This window comes from Hyperolius riggenbachi, chromosome 10 (assembly GCF_040937935.1).
Source record: "Hyperolius riggenbachi isolate aHypRig1 chromosome 10, aHypRig1.pri, whole genome shotgun sequence".
NCBI classification, from domain to species: Eukaryota; Metazoa; Chordata; class Amphibia; order Anura; family Hyperoliidae; genus Hyperolius; species Hyperolius riggenbachi.
The window spans coordinates 247,407,750-247,433,771 of NC_090655.1; the positions used below are offsets into that span (position 1 = coordinate 247,407,750).

Consider the following 26,022-nt stretch of genomic DNA (forward strand, 5'->3'; position numbering starts at 1 on the left):
CCAGAAAAATTAGTGTAGCGGCCGCTGCTAGCAGCGGCCTTAAAAATTCAGGAATCCGCCTAGAGTCCTGGACCCTGTTGGTAGTGGCGGAGAAGGCAGTCAAGCGGCCTGCAGGCAGAGATGCTGTGTGTGGGGACTGACTTAGTCTTCGGTCGTGCAGTAGCCCTCCGTGATCCATTCCTCATTCATTTTGATAAAGGTCAGGTACTGAACACTGTCGTGACTTAGGCGACTTCTCTTCTCAGTAACTATGCCTCCAGCTGCACTGAAGGTCCTTTCTGACAGGACGCTTGCGGCAGGGCAAGAGAGAAGTTGTATGGCAAATTGGGACAGCTCTGGCCACAGGTCAAGCCTGCGCAACCAGTAGTCCAAGGGTTCATCGTCGCTTTTCGCAGAGTCTACATCCACACTCAAGGCCAGGTAGTCGGCTACCTGCTGGTCCAAGCGTTGGTGGAGGGTGGATCCGGAAGGACTATGGCGAGGAGTTGGACTCAAGAACGTCCGCATGTCCGACATCACCCTGAGATCGCTGGAGCGTCCTGTTCTTGCCTGCGTGGACTTGGGAGGAGGAGGGTTACTGCCAGTGGTACCTTGATTGCGTTGTGCAGCCACATCACCCTTAAATGCATTGTAAAGCATCATCGACAGCTTGTTCTGCAAGTGCTGCATCCTTTCCGCCTTTTGTTGAGTTGCTAAGAGGTCCGCCACTTTGTGCCTGTACCGAGGGTCTAGTAGCGTGGCCACCCAGGACAGGTCATTCGTCTTGAGTTTTTTTTATATGGGGGTCCCTCAACAGGCTGGACAACATGAAAGGGGCCATCTGCACAAAGCTGGATGCAGACGTACTCTCCATCTCCTCTTGCTCTTCCTCAGTGACGGGACGCAACTCCTCTTCCTCCCCCCAGCCACGAACAATACCACGGGAACGTGGAGCAGCAGAAGCCCCCTGTGATGGCTGCCGCGGTTGTTCTCCTTCCGCCACCTCTTCCTCCTCCACAGAAACACCTTCCTCATCATCACCATCATCAGAGTCTGACTCCTCTCCTTCCCCACACGACTCCTCTTCTTCCTCCTCTTCCTCCCCCCTCTGTGCTGCTGCCGGTGTTGTGGAAACATCGGATTCATGTGTAAATGGCTCCCACGACTCCTGCTGCCCTAACTCTTCTTGTTCACGCTCCTCCACAGCTGTATCCACCACTCTACGCACGGCAAGCTCCAGAAAGTAGGCGTAGGGGATCAAGTCGCTGATGGTGCCCTCATCGCGACTCACCAGTTTGGTCACCTCCTCAAAGGGCTCCATGACCCTGCATGCATTTCGCATCAGTGTCCAGTTGTTGGGCCACAACATCCCCATCCTCCCAGATTGTGTCCTTGTACTGTAATGATACAGGGACTGGGTGACGGCTTTCTCCTGGTCTAGCAGGCGAGAGAACATCAGCAGGGTGGAATTCCAGCGAGTCGGGCTATCGCAAATCAGGCGTCTCACCGGAAAGTTGATTCTACGCTGAATCTCCGCAAAGCGTGCCATGGCCTTGTAAGAGCATCTGAAATGCCCACACAACTTCCTGGCCTGCTTCAGGACGTCCTTTAAGCCTGGGTACTTGGACACAAATCTTTGCACGACCAGATTAAGCACATTTGCCATGCTGGGTATGTGTGTCAGCTTTCCCAAATTCAACGCAGCAATGAGATTGCTGCAGTTGTCACACACCACGTTGCCGATCTCAAGCTTGTGCGGGGTCAGCCATTGCTCCACCTGTTTGTTAAGAGCAGCCAGGAGATCTGCTCCAGTGTGACTCTCCGCTTTCAGGCAAGACATGTCTAACACTGCATGACACCGTCGCACCTGGCATGCAGCATAGGCCCTGGGGTGCTGGGGCTGTGTAGCTGGAGAGGAGATGGCGGCACCAGCCAAGGAGGAGGAGGAGGATGACGACAGCGAAGCGGTGATAGCAGGTGGAGAGGAGGTGGCTGGAGGCCTGCCTGCAAGCCGTGGAGGTGTGACAAGTCGGTCGTCTGCGCAGCCACGTACTCCCTGCTTGCTGCCATCAGTCACCAGGTTGACCCAATGGGCTGTGTATGTAATGTAGTGGCCCTGCCCGTGCTTGGCAGACCAGGCATCCATGGTCAGGTGGACCCTTGACCCAACGCTGTGTGCCAGAGATGACACCACTTGCCTCTCAACTGCACGGTACAGTTTGGGTATGGCCTTTTGTGAAAAATAATTGTGGCCTGGTATCTTCCACTGTGGTGTACCAATGGCCACAAACTTACGGAAAGCCTCTGACTCCACCAGCTTGTATGGTAATAGCTGGCGAGCTAATAGTTCCGCCACGCCAGCTGTCAGACGCCGGGCAAGAGGGTGACTGGCAGACATTTGCTTCTTACGCTCAAATACTTCCTTCACGGACAGCTGGGTACTGCTGTGGGCAGAGGAGAAGGAACCGCTGAAGGGAAGAGGCGGTGTGGAGGAGGGTGGCTGTGAAGGTGCAAAGGAGAAAGTGGATGAAGACGATGCACCTGAAGGAGGAAGAGGAGAAGGAGCGTGGCTTGTCTTTTTTTAGGGGTGCTGCTTTTCCTCAGGTGTTCTTGCCATAGCTGTTTGTGCCTTCTCTCCAGGTGCCTTCGTAAGGCACTTGTCCCTACGTGAGAGTTGGCCTTTCCACGGCTCAATTTTTGCTAGCAGAGACAACAGATGGCTTTGCTCCGATCTGAGACACACACGTGAAAAAATTTCCAAACCGCTGAACCCCCCTGGGGTGATGGCGCTACGGTGGCATCAGCAGCTGACGTTGAAGGGCATGTTGGCTGGCTGGCCATAGCTGGTGATACATGGCGCCGGACACTGCCCCCAGCTGTTTCTGAGGACGAGCTCCCTCTGCTTCTATCATGGAGTCGTCTCCTCCTACTCCTCTCTGACTCCTCCTCTGAACTGTCCCCCTGGTCATCTCCTCTACCGGGAACATATGTGGTATCCGTATAATCGTCATCATAATCCTCCTGGCCAGCTGCGCTTTCCTCAGACACCTCCTCAAGTGCACCAACTCCATCATCCCCATCCACACACGTTACGTCCATACTATCGCCACCTAACTCAGACGTAGGAGGTGGTGTACCTGCGCCTTCTTGTTGTTGCAGTAGTGGCTGGGAATCAGTGATTTCACCACCACCACCAAATAACTCCTGCGAAGTGTCAAATGCAGCGGATGTGGTGCTTGTTGTAGCGCTGGAGGCTGCGGGAGATGAGGTGTTCTGTGTTAAATACTCAATCACCTCCTCACGATTTTGGGAAGTGATGGCACGTGCCTTCTTCTGAGCACTGTATTTTGGGGCAGGTCCGCACGAAATCACAGCAACACCACCTCACACAGCCACAGACCTGCCGGTGCCTGGTGGCCTTCCTCTGGGTCTGCCTCTACCTCTTCCTCTACCTGGTTTGTCCATTTTGTCCATCTCGGGGGTATGCTAGCTATATGCAGTGAGGTGGGTTCTCAGTCAACACAACAGGTAGTTAGATGCAGTGAGGTGGCCAGGTGGGTTCACACTCAACACAACAGGTAGTTAGATGCAGTAAGCTGGGTTCACTCAACACAACGCTAGGTATATGCAGTGATGAGGTGGGTTAAGTAAACACAACAGGTAGTAGGTAGTTAGATGCAGTGAGCTGGGTTCACTCAACACAACGCTAGGTATATGCAGTGATGAGGTGGGTTAAGTAAACACAACAGGTACTGGGTAGTTAGATGCAGTGAGCTGGGTTCAATCAACACAAAGCTAGGTATATGCAGTGATGAGGTGGGTTAAGTAAACACAACAGGTACTGGGGTATATGCAGTACTGGGTAGTACAATGTGCAGCTCCCTGTCACACACACAGGTAGTCACTGAATGTGCTGGGCTGCTGACAGTGGCACACACAATATCAATTAGCAAGGCTGTGCATGCAACAAAAGTGTCAGTTTGACACACAGAAAAAAAAATGTACAGGATGAGCTCTGAAAAGAGCTGTTGCTGGGTGCTTTAAAAGCAATAATAATCAGTCAGGAGCAAGCAAAGCAGCCTAGAACCTAACTAATCTGTCCCTAGGAGAAAAAGTCTGCAGCAGCTGTCCCTTTCCTCTCTCTAGCAGGCACACGAGTGAGGCTAATGGCCGCCGGACCCTGCCTTATGTAAGGGGGGGTGGGGCTCCAGGGCTTAGTGTAGCCTGAATGGCTACAATGTGCCTGCTGACTGTGATGCAGAGGGTCAAAGTTGACCCTCATAGTGCATTATGGGGCGAATCGAACTTCCGCAAAAGTTCGCCTGGTGCAGGCGAACGCAAACCCCCTAAGTTCGCCTGGAACCGTTCGCTACATCTCTATACATTACACCAAACCATCAGTAGACTAAAAACTATCAGTAGACTAGTCTAAACTGCTTAGTGAATTGAGGCCTTTAAAATGTGTATATGTTATAGACCTGTTTTGGTAAACAACATCATTTATGTATATAACCTATCAGTTTGTTATTGTATTTAATATAGGCTATGATTTCCCTATTCATAAGATTTAAAGAACACATTCGAGGAAATAAAAAAAAGAGATCTACTTACCTGGGATTTCCTCCAGCCCCTGGCAGCCGATCTGTCCCTCACCGCAGCTCCGGTGTCCCGGGATCCCCTCCCTTGGAGATGCCAACCTCGCCAGGTTGTGATCTTCAGCGCCTGTGCAGAACACTCCAGGCCATGTGAGCGCGATTGTGAGCGGCCCAGCCACGCGCTTGCGCAGAATATCCTGACCTGGCGAGGTCCGCATCTCCAACGGAGGGCGTGTTCTTTAACCTCTTGAGGACTGCAGGGCTAAACCCCCCTAGTGACCAGGACATTTTTAGTAAAAAAGGCCACTGCAGCTTTAAGGCCAAGCTGCAGGTCCGCACAACATAGCACACAAGTGATCCCCCCCCCCCCTTTTCTCCCCACCAACAGAGCTCTCTTTTGGTGGGGTCTTTTTCCCCCCCTTCATGTTTATTTTTTTTTAATAAATATTTTTGTTCGTGTTTAAAAAAAAAACAAAAAACAACAACTGTTCCTTTAAACCCCTTCCCTTCCTCCCCCCAGCCAGCCAATCATGGCGATCAGCTCTCATAGGCTTCACCCTATGAGAGCCGATCACTCTCTTGTTCCCAGTGCAGCGCTGCTCCTGATCGCAGTGCTGCACCATATAAATAGACGGCGATCACGCCGTCTAACAGTCTCCCGAGCGCCAACAGCCGCTCGGAGACTGAAGGCGGGGCGGAGCTCCGCCCCCCAAGCAGGAGATGCCTGCGCAGCCTGCGCGTGATCTCCTGCAAAACAGAGCCCCAGGACTTTACGCCAATCTGCGTTAGGCGGTCCTGGGGCTGATGCCGTGGTCGGCAAGAGGTTAAAGGACAACTGAAGTGAGAGGTATATGGAGGCTGCAATATTTATTTCTTGTTAAACAATACTAGTTGCCTGGCAGCTTTGCTGATTTATTTGGCTGCAGTAGTGTCTAAATTACACCAGAAACAAGCATGCAGCTAATCTTCAGATCTGACAATAATGTCAGAAACACCTGATCTACTGCATGCTTGTTCAGGGCCTATGGCTAAAAGTATTAGATGCAGAGGATCAGCAGGATAGCCTGGAAACTGGTATTATTCTAAAAGGAAAAATATCCATATCCTCAGTAAATATGGCAGCCTCCATATACCTCTCACTTCAGTTGTCCTTTAAAGGGATACTGTAGGGGGGGTCGGGGGAAAAGGATTTGAAGTTACCCGGGGCTTCTAATGGTTCCCCGCAGGCATCCTGTGCCCGTGCAGCCACTCACCGATGCTCCGGCCCCGCCTCCAGTTCACTAATGGAATTTCAGACTTTAAAGTCTGAAAACCACTGCGCCTACGTTGCCGTGTCCTCGCTTCCCCTGATGTCACCAGGAGCGTACTGTGCAGCAGGCACGGACCATACTGGGCCTGCGCAGTACACTTCTGGTGACATCAGCGGGAGCGAGGACGCGGCAACACAGGCGAAGTGTCTTTCAGACTTTAAAGAGAATCTGTATTGTTAAAATCGCTCAAAAGTAAACATACCAGTGCGTTAGGGGACATCTCCTATTACCCTCTGTCACAATGTCGCCGCTCCTCGCCGCATTAAAAGTGGTTAAAAACAGTTTTAAATAGTTTGTTTGTAAACAAACAAAATGGCCACCAAAACAGGAAGTAGGTTGATGTACAGTATGTCCACACATAGAAAATACATCCATACATAAGCAGGCTGTATACAGCATTCCTTTTGAATCTCAAGAGATCATTTGTGTGTTTCTTTCCCCCATGCACTGAAGTTTCAGGCTGCTCTTTTCTTCCTGCAAACAGCTTTGCCCTTGTTTGTAATTCCTCAGTATGTGAAAGCCCAGCCAGCTCAGAGGACGATTTATCCAGCTGATTAGAGCAGCTTCTCTCTTCTCTCTTATCTAAATAACACACAGGCTGTGTGCATAGAGGGGCCAGAAAGGGTGAGTTCATAGCAGAACCACAACACTGAAGAACTTGGCAGCCTTCCAGACACAGGCCGACAAGTCTGACAGGGGAAAGATACATTGATTTATTACAGAGACTGTCATAGTAGAAAGTGCTGCAGTTAGCCAGAACACATTAGAATAGCTTTTGGAACATGTAGGATGATAAAAAACAGGATGCAATTTTTGTTACGGAGTCTCTTTAAAGTCCGAAATTCCATTAGTGAACCAGGGGCGGGGCTGGAGCATTAGGGGAGTGGCTGCGTGGGCACAGGATGTCTGTGGGGGACCATTAGAAGCCCCGGGTAACTTCAACTCATTTTCCCCTGACCCCCCTACAGTGTCCCTTTAAGGGAGTGGGGAAAGTGGAGGTAGCAGTGGATGCCTTGCCTGGGGTGCCAAAATGGCCAGGGTCATCCCTATGTAATTATATCCGTGAGATGTCATTAGAGATGTGATATATCTATGGAAATAATAATAATAATAATATGGCTAATAAAGGCAGAGAGCACTTCACAAGCCTTAGTAATAATGCATGCAGTACCTCTTTTTCACCACAAGATGGCAAGATCTCGCAGACAGGAAGAGGTGGGACAAAGGGACTTGACGTTCTGCATTAGAGTAGGTGGGGGAAGTGGAGACTGAGAAGAGACGTTGTCGTTCTGGCAGCAGAGAAGGTAAGCAGGTGCTATTGTATATTTACATTCAGTAACCCCCTGTACACTCTCTCCTATCACCAGCAACTACTGCTGTGTGCATATAGGTGTACAATAGCTATATGTCTATCTATGTAGGGTTACAGATTGACCAGCAAGCTCATGGTGAACCAGAACTCCTAGGAGTGTGTAAGGGGTTGAGATCAAAAAGCCTCCTTACTCAAATGCTATGCAAAACAGAAGTTTGCCTAAGGTAGTTGCGATTATTCAGGTTGGAGTAAGTATATGATGGCTCCCACGATGCATCACTGCAGAATATGCAAATCATCTCTTTGTTCGTTAGCTGAACACACGTCCAGAACCGCTGGAATGCAACGATGTGTCAGCACTGCATTCCATGTTGGATTAGTTTGGCTCTGTAATATGAACAATCTGGCACATCATTGCATTCCAGCAGTTCTGGAAGTATGTTTAGCTATCTGAGACAACAAAGAGTTGATTGCATATTCAGCAGTAATGCCTGGTGGGAAACCTCAAATCGCAAAACCCTTCTGTTTTCAAGAAGGCAAACTTCTATGTAGCCAAGCCTCCTTCAAAATCACGTTACAGCAGGCCCATAACTTCTCAGATTATTTTGATAATTTTATTCTGCATTCATTTTATTAAATTAATCTCTAATTGCTGTTAAAGCACATTTGAAGTGAGATGGATATGGAGGCTGACATTTTTAATCCCTTGTAAAATGCACATTGCCTGGCTGTCCTGCTCATTATCTGCATCTAAAGCGGAGTACACACATGAGATAAAAATCTTTGCAAACTGTTGAATTAATCTGTTGCATAGTTTTGTCCGGAAGGTTTGAAAGACAGATCGTTCTAAAGATCTGGTACACTCGCAAAAGATCATTTTATGCAAAATACCTGGAAAATGCTTTCGTAGTCTACGTACGTCCTTTTTCAAGCATGCGTGTGCTCACAAAAGTTAAGAAATGTCTATCTTTTACACACCTTGTTTAACAAACACTCATCTGCAGATCAGTATCCACCCGGATGAATCGGAAATATTTAGAGAATCTGTATCGTTTGAGGTTTTTTTTGAAGGTTTTTTTTTTACAAAAATTATCCGCAGATTATCTTTTAGAGAATTATCTCATGTGTAGACCCAGTTTAAAGTGACACTGAGGCTGAAAAACAAAAAAAGTATGATATAATGAATTGTATGCATAATTAATAGAATATTCGTAGAAAAGAAAAGTCTCATATGTTTATTATCAGTTATATAGTTTTATTATAATTTCTTTTATTATTTATATAGCACTGACATCTTTCACAGGGCTGTACAGAGTATTGCCTTGTTAAGGCAACCATACACTGGTCAATTGCCACCAGATCGACCAACAGATATCAGATCCCTCTCTGATCGAATCTGATCAGAGAGGGATCTATTGGCTGCCCATACACTGCACACAGATTTTGAATTGATTTCAGCATGAAATCTCTTCACAATCTGTGGAGCCGCTGCTGCCTCTCTGCCCCTGCTCCCCCCCCCCACCACCAGCAGCCATACATTACCTGTCTGCCAGCGCGAGTCCCCGGGTCTGTGCTGACACTTTCTCCGGCTTGCCTTCATCTTAACTTCACTTCTTGGGCTTGATTCACTAAACCGTGATAACTCAAATATCACACGTTATCAAAGATATCACACCTTATCAAAAGCAGTGCTGCTCGGATACCACTCTTCACTATCCGGATCTAATTCGGATCCGGATACCTAGATATCCGATCCGGGTCGGATATCCGAGTTTAAAATTTTCCAATCCGAATCGGATATCCGACCTCAGTATCTGGCCGGATTCGGATATACAGATAGAAAACCGGAAATGACCTGAAACGGCTTAAAATGCTTCCAAACGTCTCTTTAAATGGCAAAAACCCCATTCGGAGGGCTCGCTCTCGCGCTCCCCCTCTCCCTTCAAAAGGGATTTTTGCCATTGAAGGTGATTTTTGGCTTTTGCTCGGATTTCTGAACTAACTATCCGCCCGGATTTTGAATTTCAGATGGGAAATCCAAGTTTGCTCAGATAGTCTATCCAGATTTTTAAAAATAACCGACTTGCCATAAAAAGTTCGGATAATCTGGGTAGTTCGGATATCCGAAATCTTGCTGAGCACCACTGATCAAAAGTCGTCACACGTTATCAAACGTTATCAAAAGTCATCACACGTTATCAAAGTTAATATGCTTGATATCCTACTCTGATAAGGCGTGTTAACTTTGATAACGTGTGATATCTTTGATAAGGTGATATTTGTCTTATCACGGTTTAGGCTTCTTTCCCACTAAGACGTTGCGTTAGATGCCACGTTAAGGTCGCATAACGTGCCCCTAACACAACGCATTGTGGGGTTAAAGCTGGACGTTACATTGAGCCGCGTTAAGCGGCTCTTCATGCGTCCTGTGATGCGTACTCTTGGACGCATGCGGCATCACGTGTTCCTGCCAGCCAATCGCCACACAGAGCGGCCGCTCCAGAAGTAAACACTGCACGTCACTGAGTGCAGTGAATATTAATTAGCCATGTGCCTGGCCAAGGAGGAGGAGGGGAGACCTCTTCCTCCAACATCACCGAGCATGTGCAAACAGTCTAACGCGGCTTAGCCGCTTATAATGTACAGCACGCAGCACTTTAACTTGACGTGCTGTGTTACAATGTAACGCAACGTGGACACTGTGAACAGCCCATTGATTTTTTAGTGCTGTGAGCTGGGCTGCGTTACTGGCTGCTCTAATGTGTGCCTGTAACGTCCCACTGTGAAAGCAGCCTTAGGGCTGGTTCAGATGGACGCTTGTGCAGCGTTTACTGCCAGCGTTCGGGGCTTGGCGTTAAACGCTCCCATTCAAGTGAATGGGAGCGTTTGTACCAAGCTTTCATGCGCGTTTACACGAACGCGGCGTTCGGGTCCCAATTTTCCCTGGCGTTCAAGGAGCCCTTGAAAGCAACATGTAGCTTCCAGGGGCGGTTAACCGCGACGGGTAATGTCCCTCTAGGGGAAGAAAAAACGCGACCGCATCCAAACGCAACGCGAACGCTGCTGAAAGCCTGAACGCATCACCAACGCAACGCCAACGAACGCAACGCCTCCGAACGTCCGTCTGAACCAGCCCTTAGTGAATCAAGCTACTTGTCTTGTCCTGTGTACAGGGAAAGTTCAAACAGTAGAGCGCCCTCTACTGTTTTAACTTCATCTGGTCACAGGACGGGGCAGGAAGTAAAGTGAAAATGAAGAATGCCATCCAAAGAAAGTGTTAGCGCGGAACAGGTGAGATTATTGCTGCGTCAGTCGTCGCCGAATCGAACACTAACGACGCGATAGTGAGCAAAATTTTCCGCCTGGACAGATCGACTGAATAGATTTTTGAATGGAAATCGGTCAATCAGTCTGCGTTTGCGTAATCGATTTCTCAGCAGATTCGATCACAGTGATCGAATCTGCTGTCTTATCGGTGGGAAATCGCGTAAATGTATGGGACCTTTTACTGTCTCTCAGAGGGGCTTTTATCTAATCCCTACCATAGTCATGTGTCTATATTTTGTAGTGTATATATCGTAGTCTAAGGCCAATTTAGGGGGAAGCCAATTCACTTACCTGTATTTTTTTTTTGGGGGGGGGGGGGAGGAAACCGAAGTGCCCGGGGGAAACCCACACAGACACAGGGAGAACATAAAAAGTGCAGATAGTGCCCTGGCTAGGATTAGAGCTAGGGATCCAGCGCTGCAAGGCGAGATCGCTAACCACTACGCCGCCGTGCTGCCATTTATTTTTGTAACATTGCATCATTTTCTAATATTTGCAGTTTATAAATTACACTCTGTATTTTAAACTATGAAACAGAGCAGAACTAATGACCCTTTGAACTTTCCTGCAGTAAAACCTTAAACAAACAAGAACCAATGAGAGACAGGTTGAGATAAGTGCTTCAGAAAACAGCACAAAGTTGGGTCAGAGAAGCTCTTTTGCATAGATAACTGAAGTTTATTAACTCCTCCTGTACTGGAAACAATATGAGACTCATATCTGTGCTGCTAATGTTCTATTTCTTAGCTGTACTACACATACAAATCATTATCGCATAAGTTTATTTTCACTTCAGATTCCCTTTAATACCCTTAAGGTAGCCAAACACTGGTCGATTTGCCATCAGATTCGACCAACAGATAGATCCCTCTCTGATCGAATCTGATCAGTGAGGGATCGTATGGCTGCCTTTACTGAAAACAGATTGTGAACCGATTTCAGCCTGAAACCGTTCACAATCTGTGGTGGTGGTGCTGCTGCCGCCGCTCCCCCCCGCCCCGCATACATTACCTGCTCCGCCGGCGCGACTCCAGTCCTCGGGTCTCTGCTGTCTTCTCCGCTCTGGTCTGGTCTCCGGCATGCTTCACTTCTTCCTGCCCGGCAGGAAGTTTAAACAGTAGAGCGCCCTCTACTGTTTAAACTTCCTGCCGGGCTAGAAGAAGTCAAGCATGCGGGACCCGGAGACCAGAGTGGAGACGGAGCAGCGGTGACCGGGTGAGTCGCGCCGGTGGAGCAGGTAATGTATTGCCACTCTATTGCGTCGGTCGTCGGGCACTCGAACGCCGCTAGCGATGCGCTTCTTACCCGCGGCGATCGACTGTAATTTTCCGCACGGCGCGATCTATTCGGAACGAAATAGATCGAAATTTAGCGTGTAACGTGAATGATGTGACAGCAGATTCGATCCCAGTGATCGAATCTGCTGTCGATCGGTGGGGAATTGGCCTAGTGTATGGCCAGCTTTAGCCATAGACCCTGTACAAGCATGCAGATCAGGTGCTCTGACCGGATTAGCTGTGTGCTTATTTCAGGGGTGTGTGATTCAGAGACTACTGATGCCGGGACGATCAGCAGAACAGCCGGGCAACTGGCATTGTTTAAAAGGAAACCCGTATGGCAGCCTCCATATCCCTCTCACTTCAGGTTCCCTTTAATGGGCCAGGCTCCTACTTGTTCCTGAATATCCTGATGATTTGTCCACTCCTGGTAATGTGTGTGTACATTGGAGAGAAACAATTCCATGCCATACAGCTGCATGGGGGGCACAATGGGCAGTAGGGTGGCATAGTGGCTAGCGCTTTCGCCTTATGTTATGGTTCCGGATTTAAATATTGGCTGGGGACTATCTGCATGGAGTTTGTATGTTCACCCCATGCTTGCTCAGTTTTCATTTTCATATCCACAAAACATACTGATAGGTTTATGCAAAAAGAGGCTCATACAATACAATAGCATTTGTAAAGCGCTTTTCTCCCATAGGACTCCAAGCACTGTTATGTCTCAGGTCTCAGATCAAGACAAGGTGGACTCTTAGGCCTTGTTCACATTATAGATTGCAAGCGCTGAGCGATTTATTGAGCAATTTTGTTAGCTCTTTTCTAAGCGCTTTCAGAGCAATTTATCCTGTTCCCATGCCGGCCATAGCACGCCAGTGCGCTTGTGATGTCACACACGTGCGCCGCATACGCTTATACATAGGGGAACAGCGGCAAGGCCCCAGATGCCTCGGGCTCGGCCAATTCTAGAGAGATTGTGTGCTGAAAATGATCGGGAATCAGCCTGTGGTGTATGGGCAGCTGACAGATCTCTCTCGAATCAGATCCGATCAGAGAGAGATTTGTCTCTTGGTCCAATCTGCCCATCATCGCTAGATGTATGGCCACCTTTAGAGGAAGAGGATTAGCAGGACAGCCAGGAAACGTCCATTGTTTTGGGCTACGCTCACAGTGGTGCATTATAACGGCCGCTCTGTAACGCGGCTTGCTGCAATGCACCACCTATGCGACATTCACGGTGCGGCAGGTAAATTACAGTACAACAAAGTATGGCATGGTAACTGCAAAAACGCATGCGTTATTGGTGACAGTGCAGCATACGTTTAATTGACTGTATGTGACAAAATGTGTGGATAACATGCTGCGCTGCTTTCCTGATCTGTTGCATTCCTGTTGCTATAGGAAATGCTGCCGTTAGGGGATGCTCAGAAGGCAGTAGTAGTGTTAGGGAGTTTTGCCCAAGGTCTCATTACTGAATAGGTGCTGGTTTACTGAACAGAAAGAGACCAGATTTGAACCCTGGTCTCTTACGTCCATGGCTGTGCCCTTAACACTATCCAGCCACTGCAGTGTGCTGAAAAGTTCTTATAAACAGAAGAAGAAAAAGTATCTCCTAGGAGAAAACGTGAATTGAATAAGGGCAAGATTGTCAATCACAGCAGACATTCTCTCATTATCTTGGCCCCAACGTAGAAGGATGCCAGCATTCACTGCTGGTTGCCCATAAGGGTCTCCCAGCCACAGCTATCAGGTGAGATCATTCTATGGAGGGCTTGTTACATACAATCCATCTCTCTCTATTTTGGTGTTAAAAATTATATTAAAGGACATCTGAAGTGAGAGGGATATTTTAAAAAATACAAGTTGCCTGGTAGTCCTGTTCATCTATCTGGCTTCAGAAGTGTCTGAATCGCACACCTGAAGCAAGCATGCAGCTAAACCAGTCAGTCACAGTCCCTGGTCTGCATCCTTGTTCAGGGTCTATGGCTGAAAGCATTAGAGGCAGAGGATTAGCAGGTCAGGCAGACTATGTGCATTGTTTAACCACTTGAGGACTGCAGTGTTAACCCCCCTAGTGACCAGGCCATTTTTCACTAATTGAGCCACTGCAGCTTTAAGGCAATGCTGCAGGACCGCACAACTCAGCTCACAAGTGATTCCCGCCTCCTTTTCTCCCCACCAACAGAGCTCTCTGTTGGTGGGGTCTGATCACCCCCACATTGTTTATTTTTTTTTTTTTTTACAAAGTGGTTGTGGAGCACTCCTCAGTTTCCAGAGCGGATGTGCCACGGTATGGCCAGCTGCACCCCGGTCAATCAGATGTGTGATACAAGAGAACCGGCACCATCCATTGTATATAGCTCTTTTATTCGCTTGTCAAAAGCATAACAGCAATCAATGCGACGTTTCAGGGCAGCCGCCCCTTTATCAAGCTATGCTGTGCAGAAAAACAGTCTACAAATGCGTTACAACAAACATATATACCCCAGCAGCATCCCAAAGCAACCAATCACATACTCCCACATCTATCTAGTCAATCATAGGGTCTCACTGTATGCGGACCTGATGGGAGACCTGTGCTCCGGTTATGCAATTGGGGGATTCAAACGAAACTCTAAACCTCCCCTCCTACCTCTCCAACGGATGCCTACGTTCCGGCGTACCCCTTGCGCTGAAGCCACTCCCACCAGGCCGCCGCTCCGGCGGACCTGATGGGAAACTGGACAAACGTGACGCGCAGTGCGGAGAAAACTCCGCCCATCCCGTCACCCAGCGACGGCAGACGCAGGCGGCGTTGCTAACGCCGCTCAGCGCTGTTGATGTAACTAAGGGGGGCGTCGGCCAAGGCAGCCAATGGGAGGAAATCACCACGTTCCTTAACTCTCTGTGCGCCTGACATTACATAATTTATATAATACATAGCCACACATAATCAAAACTCACTCCGGGGGGCGGCCAGAGGTTGAGTGACAGACAGTCTAACCCATATCATAAATGTAGTAGACATAGGAAATAGCGAACGATCCGAAATAACAGATCCAGCAATATCACCTTTGAAGGCTGGTACCGCCAACATAAATCATGTAGGCAGCAGCAGCCCTCACTCAACTCAGACCAGCTCAGATACACATAAGTCTTATTAATAGATTAGGCAGGACAAAGTGTAACAAAACAAAAACAAACAAAAGCATATCTCATATGTAGGATTCAAAATCAGAAGCTGGTCACGATGGAACACGAGACCCATTTACTAAAATAATATTAAATAAATGGCAATAAATCAAATTCTCTATTTAGGCCCCTTGGTTCCATCGTGTCCAGCTTCTTAATCCAATACGCCTCTCTATACAACAACCTTTTTACTCTGTCCCCTCCTCTCCTTATGGGGCCAACCTGTTCAATGATCATATACCTCAGTTGACTTACATGGTGTTTGGCCTGATGGAAATGATAGGCCACTGCCTGATCAATTAAAGATTCCCTAATCGCATGTTTATGCGATGATAATCGTTTTTTTATTTTTTGTGTGGTCTGTCCTACATATAACAAGCCGCATGGACACTTCAGTGCATAGACTACGAAACTAGAATCACATGAAAAACAACCATTAACTTTAAATTTAGTACCCCTGTGGGGGTGTACTATATGATCACCCCTAATCACGGAGTTACAATGGACGCAGTTCATGCACGGAAATGTCCCTCTGCGAGTGGATCTAATACGATCCGTAGAACTAGTGTCTGCATGAACTAAGCGATCACGCAGGTTGGGGGCCCTCTTATAGGAGATAAGTGGAGGATTTTTGAAAAATCGTATGTCAGGGAAGCTGTCCGAGAGCAAATACCAGTGTCTTTTAGTCCTGTTCATCTATCTGGCTTCAGAAGTGTCTGAATCGCACACCTGAAGCAAGCATGCAGCTAAACCAGTCAGTCACAGTCCCTGGTCTGCATCCTTGTTCAGGGTCTATGGCTGAAAGCATTAGAGGCAGAGGATTAGCAGGTCAGGCAGACTATGTGCATTGTTTAACCACTTGAGGACTGCAGTGTTAACCCCCCTAGTGACCAGGCCATTTTTCACTAATTGAGCCACTGCAGCTTTAAGGCAATGCTGCAGGACCGCACAACTCAGCTCACAAGTGATTCCCGCCTCCTTTTCTCCCCACCAACAGAGCTCTCTGTTGGTGGGGTCTGATCACCCCCACATTGTTTATTTTTTTTTTTTTTTATAAATATTTGTTTTTTATTTTTAAATTTTACTATTTTTTTTTTCTTCTTCCTCCCTCCCTCTCCCCTGCCGGCCAATCACGCGATCGGCTGTCATAGGATTCTGCCTATGAGAGCCGATCGCTCTCTTGTCCCCCAGGGGGACAGACGTGTCACACGGCTGTCCCCAGTACAGCACTGCTGCTGATCGCAGCACTGTACAAAACCGCCGTCTAATAGTCTCCCGAAACCGCCGTCTAATAGTCTCCCGAGCGGCGACTGAAGGCGGGGTGGAGCTCCGCCCCCCGAGCAGGAGATGCGCGCGCAGTGTCTGCGATCTCCTGCTAGCCCCATAGAAGACCGTTCATGCCAATGGGCGTGGAGCGGTCCTGGGGCTGCCGCACTGCTTACACCAATTGGTGTGGAGCAGTCGGCAAGAGGTTAAAAGGAAATACATATGGTAGCCTTCATATCCCTCTCACTTTAGATGTCCTTTAAAATGAACCCGAGGTGGGAGTGATATGGAGGCTGACGTATTTGTTACCTTTTGAACAATGCCAAGTCTGCTGGTCTAGCTGAACAAGCATGCAGCTAAACTTGTCATTCTGACAATACTGTTAGAAGTGCCTGATCTGCTGCATGCTTGTTCAGGGTCTATGGATGAAAATATTAGAGGCAGAGGATCAGCAGAGCTGGCAGGCAACTGATATTGCTTAAAAGGAAATAAATATGGCAGCCTCCATAACCGTCTCACTTCAGAAATCTTTTGACTGCATCGGTGAATATTCAGCTCCCATACAGACGTATCTTCAGCTGCTGAACGATTGATGTGTTCCTGCAGTCACAAGTGTTTCTTCAGCCACACAGGAGTATTCTGACCTCCTGATTAATTATCAGACTGCAGAGTAAGTAACAGTCAATTAGATCCCTGGATTCTTAACCCCTATAGTGAGGAAAAAAGCGAACCAAGGTTCTCAACAAAAATAAGACATAAACGAGGCTGCAATATTTTACTGTATATTGTGAAAGCCCTGAACTAAATGTAATCCTGAATATCCCCATTGTTCTACAACATTATAGAGGTGTACAGTTCAGATAACATTCAGTTTATTATTCCTCTACAGGGAAGCGCTTCATGTGCAGATCACGTTACTGCAAGTGAGAATGGACAAGAACCGCAGTGATATCGTAACCGGGAGGATGTTAGACCTCACCCTGGAGATCATCTACCTGCTGACTGGAGAGGTGAGGAGGATTCTGGGAGGTCACATGATATCACTCTTCTATTAATAAAGCACACGCCTGACTGGAGAGATGAGGGTTCTGGAAGGTCACATGACATCGCTCATTACTAGAGAGGAGGATTCTGAGTAGTGATGGCACAAACTGGTCAAAAGTGAGCAGTTTGTGGCAAACGTCTGCACGCGAACGTGAACTCCATGTAACATTCACTGTTGTTTTCTGTGAACTATTAGGCTACGAACAGTTCCTGCCATCACTAATTCTGGGAATGGACATTGTGGTGATTGTTTTTGTTTCTTACTACGCAGGATTATCAAGTAGTGAAGAAGACGTCTGGTGAGTTACTAACATCCAGCAGCTCGCTCCATGGGCCACCACTCATCACAGTACATCCTTCTCACTCCCAGTTACCTGAGAAAAAAAACGAGAAGATGATTCTACAAGTCCTTCACAAAATGATTGAGCTGCTGATGGGAGAGGTGAGCAGTTCTGGGAATTATGGGATTTTATGTAGTCGCAGGAAGAGGTGTGTCTGGGAGGTGACTGTCATTGTCCATATCAGTTTCCTGTAAGATGTCATTGTCTATTTCTCTGTGTAGGATGTGAAGTACTCAGAACATAAGGAATGTCACAAGGATGCCATTATGGACAATCAGCTACTTCTTATATCTTTGGGTAAGAGGAGTCTTTCATTTCTTGTAAAGGAAAGAGCAATATGGAGGGTCCACCTAGATCCCCCATCATCTGATAAACACGGTGATATTCTGGGGTTTTTTAACTCAATGGTAGAGTAGGTCAGCAGCATCAAGGGTCATAACACACCAGCCAGTGAGTCTTTTAGGGTAAAAAATAAAACAATTCCGCTTTATTGTCAGTCAAACAATGTCCATAAACAGCAACAAAATAGACCACTGTGAGTATGCAGTAAACACACTGTAGGCACAGCACAAAATTATACAGCCTTCTTCAGCCACACTGGCTTTTCAGTGACACCCTGCCACGGGCCTAATGGCAGTCCTGGTGTCACTCACCTTTTCCCAGGCTTCTCCTGGTTTTCCAGTACTGGAGTCCAACTCCCCTCCAGCACTTCCACATCAGCAGCTTCCCTGCAGCTACAGGCCTGGCAGCCCTCTTGGCTGCACAGCCTTTCCAGAGCCTGCTTGCTCCACATACTGCCCACTGAATCCTGCCTGATGCAGGTACTTATGAAAATCCACACAGGTGAAACCATTAACCCTCCGCCTGCCAGACTCAGGCCTGGACTTGGAGGAGTGGCGTGTAAGGCCCACCCTTCTCCCAATACACGCCAGCCCTGGATCCCAAACTAATCTACCAGATAATGTTGTTGCTAAATTGCAACAACAGTCATTATCCAGGACCTTTCCATCCAAAACCAGACCAGAATCAAGCAGACATCCGCTCTGACCATCACAACACATAGAAGCAATGTATTCAGTCAGTGTGTGTGTTTCCTACAGATGGATCCAGTAACAAAAACCCACCAGATAGATGTACAAGTCCTCTTTATTCACAGGAGTGTGCACAGGAGGATCACAACTACTCACACCATTATCAGGTAGGTGGACCAGAGGGACCCAAAGTGAAAAATGACTCCAAACTTAATGAGATCAACTTTTCTTACTGTGTAGGTTCAGTGCATTAGTGCTAATATCTCAGAGATGTTCCTCTCTGTTGGTTTAGGGTGAAGACTTTGGCGTTATGAAAGTTGAGGTTAAAGAGGAGGAAGTAGAGAGCAGTGTGAGTGCTGATCAGCCGTCTATGGAGGAGGGCGTTCTAATGGTGACAGTCAAAGAGGAGGAATGTTCTGTAGAGATCAGCTCAGGTGAGCCCTCATTATATGTCTGCTCTCAGAATATGTGGAGGTTTATATGCAGATTAAGGCCTCTTTTCTACAGGCAGTTGAACTGTGTGCTCTGCAAGCAGTTATCAGGCAGCAGCAGGCAGTTGTGAGAGTTTGAGAGGCATTTCACTGCCTATCATCAGCCCATGGAGAAGAAGCCTCAAGGACAGATTAAGTGAGAGGGATATGGAGGCTGACCTATTTATTTCCCTTTAAAGGATACCACAACTGAAATGTGACATAATGAGATAGACATGTGTATGTACAGTGCCTAGCACACAGATAACTATGCTGTGTTCCTTTTTTTCTTTCTCTGCCTGAATGAGTTAAATATCAGGTATGTAAGTGGCTGACTCAGTCCTGACTCAGACAGGAAGTGACTAAAGTGTGACCCTCACTGATAAGAAATTCCAACTATAAAACACTTTCCTAGCAGAAAATGGCTTCTGAGAGCAAGAAAGAGGTAAAAAAGGGGAATTTCTTATCAGTGAGGGTCACACTGTAGTCACTTCTTGTCTGAGTCAGGACTGAGTCAGCCACTTACATACCTGATATTTAACTCATTCAGGCAGAGAAAGAAAAAAAGGAACACAGTATAGTTATCTGTGTGCTAGGCACTGTACATACACATGTCTATCTCATTATGTCACCAGGGCCGGTTTAACCACTTAAGGACCGCCCCCAGCCGATGGGCGGCGGCAAAGTCCGGGCCCAAACGACCGCAATACGCCCATCGGCGGGGGCGGCTGCGGGAGTGGCTATGCGGCGATCGCGTCATTTGTGACGCGATCAGCCGCCGGGGACTGGCTCCGCCCACCGCTCACTGTAACCCGCCGGCCGTTCGGAAGCGCCGGCGGGTTACTAGCTGCCCGATCGCCGCACGGAAAGTGTATAATAGGCTTTGTAATGTATACAAAGCCTATTATACTGGCTGCCTCCTGCCCTGGTGGTCCCAGTGTCCGAGGGACCACCAGGGCAGGCTGCAGCCACCCTAGTCTGCACCCAAGCACACTGATTCCCCCCCCTGCCCCCTGATCGCCCACAGCACCCCTCAGACCCCCCCCTGCCCACCCCCCAGACCACTGTTTGCACCCAATCACCCCCCTAATCACCCATCAATCACTCCCTGTCACTATCTGTCAACGCTATTTTTTTTTTTAGTCCCTAATCTGCCCCCTACTCCCTCCTGATCACCCCCCACCCCTCAGATTCTCCCCAGACCGCCCCCCCTCCCCCCGTGTACTGTATGCATCTATCCCCCCTGATCACCTGTCAATCACCCGTCAATCACCCCGTCACTGCCACCCATCAATCAGCCCCTAACCTGCCCCTTGCGGGCAATCTGATCACCCACCCACACCAATAGATCGCCCGCAGATCCGACATCAGATCACCTCCCAAATGCAGTGTTTACATCTCTTCTCTCCTCTAAACACCCACTAATTACCCATCAATCACCCATCAATCACCCCCTATCACCACCTGTCACTGTTACCCATCAGATTAGACCCTAATCTGCCCCTTGCGGGCACCCAATCACCCGCCCACACGCTCAGATTGCCCTCAGACCCCCCCCTTATCAATTCGCCAGTGCAATATTTACATCTGTTATTCCCTGTAATAACCCACTGATCACCTGTCAATCACCCATCAATCACCCCCTGTCACTGCCACCCATCAATCACCCCCTGGCACTGCCACCCATCAATCAGCCCCTAACCTGCCCCTTGCGGGCAATCTGATCACCCACCCACACCAATAGATCGCCCGCAGGTCCGACATCAGATCACCTCCCAAGTGCAGTGTTTACATCTCTTCTCTCCTCTAAACACCCACTAATCACCCATCAATCACCCCCTATCACCACCTGTCACTGTTACCCATCAGATTAGACCCTAATCTGCCCCTAGGGCACCCAATCACCCGCCCACACCTCAGAACGCCCTCAGACCCCAGCCCTGATCACCTCGCCAGTGCATTGCTTGCATCTATTTCCCCCCTCTAATCACACCTTGAGACACCCATCAATCACCTCCTGTCACCCCCTAGCACACCTACCCATCAGATCAGGCCCTAATTTGCCCCGTGTGGGCTCCTGATCACTCGGCCAAACCCTCAGATCCCCCTCAGACCCCCTTCCGATCACCTCCCCAGTGCATTGATTGCATCTATTTTCCCCTCTAACCGCCCCCTGAGACCCCCATCAATCACCTCCTGTCACCCCCCCTAGCACTCCTATCCATCAGAACAGGCCCAATACATCCTGTCATCTAAGAGGCCACCCTGCTTATGACCGGTTCCACAAAATTTGCCCCCTCATAGACCACCTGTCATCAAAATTTGCAGATGCTTATACCCCTGAACAGTCATTTTGAGGCATTTGTTTTCTAGACTACTCCTCGCGGTTTAGGGCCCCTAAAATGCCAGGGCAGTATAGGAACCCCACAAGTGACCCCATTTTAGAAAGAAGACACCCCAAGGTATTCTGTTAGGTGTATGATGAGTTCATAGAAGATTTTTTTTTGTCAAAAGTTAGCGGAAATTGGATTTTTATTGTTTTTTTTCACAAAGTGTAATTTTTCACTAACTTGTGACAAAAAATAAAATCTTCTAAGAACTCACCATACCCCTAACGGAATACCTTGGGGTGTCTTCTTTCTAAAATGGGGTCACTTGTGGGGTTCCTATACTGCCCTGGCATTTTAGGGGCCCTAAACCGTGAGAAGTAGTCTAGAAACCAAATGTCGCAAAATGACCTGTGAAATCCTAAAGGTACTCATTGGACTTTGGGCCCCTTAGCGCAGTTAGGGTGCAAAAAAGTGCCACACATGTGGTATCGCCGTACTCGGGAGAAGTATTATAATGTGTTTTGGGGTGTATTTTTACACATACCCATGCTGGGTGGGAGAAATATCTCTGTAAATGACAATTATTTGATTTTTTTTTTTACACACAATTGTCCATTTACAGAGAGATTTCTCCCACCCAGCATGGGTATGTATAAAAATACACCCCAAAACACATTATACTACTTCTTCTGAGTACGGCGATACCACATGTGTGACACTTTTTTGCAGCCTAGGTGCGCTAAGGGGCCCAACGTCCTATTCACAGGTCATTTTGAGGCATTTGTTTTCTAGACTACTCCTCACGGTTTAGGGCCCCTAAAATGCCAGGGCAGTATAGGAACCCCACAAGTGACCCCATTTTGGAAAGACTACACCCCAAGGTATTCCGTTAGAAGTACGGTGAGTTCATAGAAGATTTTATTTTTTGTCACAAGGTAGCGGAAATTGATATGTATTGTTTTTTTTTTTACAAAGTGTCATTTTCCGCCAACTTGTGACAAAAAAAAAAATCTTCTATGAACTCACCATACTCCTAACAGAATACCTTGGGGTGTCTTCTTTCTAAAATGGGGTCACTTGTGGGGTTCCTATACTGCCCTGGCATTTTATTGGCCCTAAACCGTGAGGAGTAGTCTAGAAAACAAATGCCTCAAAATGACCTGTGAATAGGACGTTGGGCCCCTTAGCGCACCTAGGCTGCAAAAAAGTGTCACACATGTGGTACCGCCATACTCAGAAGAAGTAGTATAATGTGTTTTGGGGTGTATTTTTATACATACCCATGCTGGGTGGGAGAAATCTCTCTGTAAATGGACAATTGTGGTGTAAAAAAAAAAAAAAAAAAAAATCAAATAATTGTCATTTACAGAGATATTTCTCCCACCCAGCATGGGTATGTGTAAAAATACACCCCAAAACACATTATAATACTTCTCCCGAGTACGGCGATACCACATGTGTGGCACTTTTTTGCACCCTAACTGCGCTAAGGGGCCCAAAGTCCAATGAGTACCTTTAGGATTTCACAGGTCATTTTGCGACATTTGCTTTCAAGACTACTCCTCACGGTTTAGGGCCCCTAAAATGCCAGGGCAGTATAGGAATTCCACAAATGACCCCATTTTAGAAAGAAGACACCCCAAGGTATTCCGTTAGGAGTACGGTGAGTTCATAGAAGATTTTATTTTTTGTCACAAGTTAGCGGAAAATGACACTTTGTGAAAAAAAAAATTAAAATCAATTTCTGCTAACTTGTGACAAAAAAAAAAAATCTTCTATGAACTCACCATACTCCTAACGGAATACCTTGGGGTGTCTTCTTTCTAAAATGGGGTAATTTGTGGGGTTCCTATACTGTCCTGGCATTTTAGGGGCCCTAAACCGTGAGGAGTAGTCTTGAAACCAAATTTCTCAAAATGACCTGTGAAATCCTAAAGGTACTCATTGGACTTTGGGCCCCTTAGCGCAGTTAGGGTGCAAAAAAGTGCCACACATGTGGTATCGCCGTACTCAGGAGAAGTAGTATAATGTGTTTTGGGGTGTATTTTTCCACATACCCATGCTGAGTGGGAGAAATATCTCTATAAATAGACAATTGTGTGTAAAAAAAAAAAAAAAAAAAAAAAAAAAAAAAATTATAATAATTGTCATTTACGGAGATATTTCTCCCACCCAGCATGGGTATGTGTAAAAATACACCCCAAAACACATTATACTACTTCTCCTGAGTACGGCAATACCACATGTGTGGCACTTTTTTGAAGCCTAACTGCGCTAAGAGGCCCAAAGTCCAATGAGCATCTTTAGGCTTTACAGGGGTGCTTACAATTAGGCACCCCCCAAAATGCCAGGACAGTGAACACACCCCACAAATGACCCCATTTTGGAAAGTAGACACTTCAAGGTATTCAGAGAGGAGCATAGTGAGTCCGTGGCAGATTTCATTTTTTTTTGTCGCAAGTTAGAAGAAATGGAAACTTTTTTTTTTTTTTCTTTTTTGTCAGAAAGTGTCATTTTCCGCTAACTTGTGACAAAAAATAAAATCTTCTATGAACGCACCATGCCTCTCACTGAATACTTTGGGATGCCTTCTTTCCAAAATGGGGTCATTTGGGGGGTATTTGTACTATCCTGGAATTTTAGCCCCTCATGAAACCTGACAGGTGCGCAGAAAAGTCAGAGATGCTTGAAAATGGGAAAATTCACTTTTGGCACCATAGTTTGTAAACGCTATAACTTTTACCCAATCCAATAAATATACACTGAATGTTTTTTTTTTTTTTTTATCAAAGACATGTAGCAGAATAACTTTCGCGCTCAAATGTATAGGAAATTTTACTTTATTTAAAAAATGTCAGCACAGAAAGTTAAAAAAAATCATTTTTTTGCCAAAATTCATGTCTTTTTTGCTGAATATAATAAAAAGTAAAAATCGCAGAAGCAATCAAATAGCACCAAAAGAAAGCTTTTAGTGACAAGAAAAGGAGCCAAAATTCATTTAGGTGGTAGGTTGTATGAGCGAGCAATAAACCGTGAAAGCTGCAGTGGTCTGAATGGAGAAAAAGGCTCTGGTCCTTAAGGGGCGAAAAGACTGTGGTCCTCAAGTGGTTAAGCAACAATGGGGCCCCAGGGCAAAATAAACCTGGGGGGCTCCCCCAGCATATACCCCGGAACAAAAACCGGCATTAGGGGACCTTTTTTGCAGCTGGTATTGTCAGGGTGTGAAATCCCAATCGGTCAGAGCTCCACATTCTGGCTATCCCAGCCTGCATGGGGTACAAGGGGTTACAAAGTTTCAGGAGGGGGGACCCCACATAATTTAAAAAAAAAAAAAAAAAAAAAAAAAATTCCCACACTCTAAACATAACATTTTAGGAAAATACCAGGGATCTTCATACAGCCATATGGCGGCTGTATAGCGATCCCTGGCCAAAGCGCTGCGGCTGCGTATAGACCCCCTGGAAACCCCATCAGGAAATTTATTGCGCTTTCGTTTGATGCATGTAAAATTACACTACCGTTAGGTTTGCTACTAAAAGTGACATTTACCGCATTTAAAACTATACTTTTTTTCCTTCTAAACTTTAAAATTGATTTTCTCAAAAACTATAAGGTCTTTTTGAAAATGTTTTTTCCTCATATTCCTAATGATCTCCTTAACATATCCTGCAAATTTAGGATTTCTAGCATTTAAGGTGGATTTGCTATTAACCATTAAAGTCGGCAGGTTTTTAAATGTGTTTTTTTCCCTTTGAAACTTTAAAATCGTTTTTCTCAAAAACTATAAGGCCGATTTGCAAAATGTTTTTTTCCTCTTGTAGCCACTGGAGGCCCCTACAAGCTCTGGGGCCCTGGGGCAGCTGCCTCCTTTGCCTTAATGGTAGCGCCGGCCCTGTATGTCACATTTCAGTTGGGGTATCCTTTAAACAATGCACATTGCCTGGCTGTCCTGCTGATCCTCTGTCTTTAATACTTAAAGCCACAGCAAATCAGATGTTTCTGACTGAAATCTGACTTGAGTTGCCGCATGCTTGTTCCAGGTCTGTGATTAAGACACTACTGAGGTATGAAAAGTCATCAGCATGCCAGGCAACTGGTATTGCTTAAAAATAACAATGGCGGCCTCCATATCTCTCTCACTTCAGGAGTCTTTTAAGTCATCAACTCACACTTGTCTTAACCACTTGCCGACCGCCCACTACCTATGGGCGGCGGCAAAGTGGTGTGCAGAACGACCGCAATACGCCTATCTGCAGCGGCTCGTTCTGCACTAAGTTGCCAGGGATCATGCGTTGGATGCGTGCGCATCCACCGGCAATAGGCTCCACCCACCCACCCACGACGTCAACCTGCCGGCCATTCGGAAGCGACGGCGGGTCGTTAACCCCTCGGTCGCTGCAAGTAAAGCGTATAATACGCTTTGTAATGTATACAAAGCGTATTATACAGGCTGCCTCCTGACCTGGTGGTCCCAGTGATCGAGGGACCACCAGGGCAGGTTGCAGCCACCCTAGTCTGCACAACACCACATTGATCCTGCCTTGATCCTGCCCTCTGATCGCCCACAGC

At 47.1% G+C, this 26,022-nt stretch overlaps 1 protein-coding gene across 1 annotated transcript in view; it reads left to right on the forward strand.

Annotated features, from left to right (window-relative positions):
- Positions 1-7,119: 7,119 nt before the first annotated feature.
- LOC137537047 (uncharacterized) overlaps positions 7,120-26,022 on the forward strand; it is a 134,527-nt gene continuing 115,624 nt past the window's right edge. The window contains exons 1-6 of the mRNA XM_068259196.1: positions 7,120-7,188; positions 17,127-17,247; positions 17,553-17,723; positions 17,844-17,919; positions 18,723-18,820; positions 18,946-19,087. Of these exons, the coding sequence (XP_068115297.1) occupies positions 17,167-17,247; positions 17,553-17,723; positions 17,844-17,919; positions 18,723-18,820; positions 18,946-19,087 (568 nt within the window). The 5' untranslated portion in view covers positions 7,120-7,188; positions 17,127-17,166. The remainder of the gene's footprint in view (positions 7,189-17,126; positions 17,248-17,552; positions 17,724-17,843; positions 17,920-18,722; positions 18,821-18,945; positions 19,088-26,022) is intronic.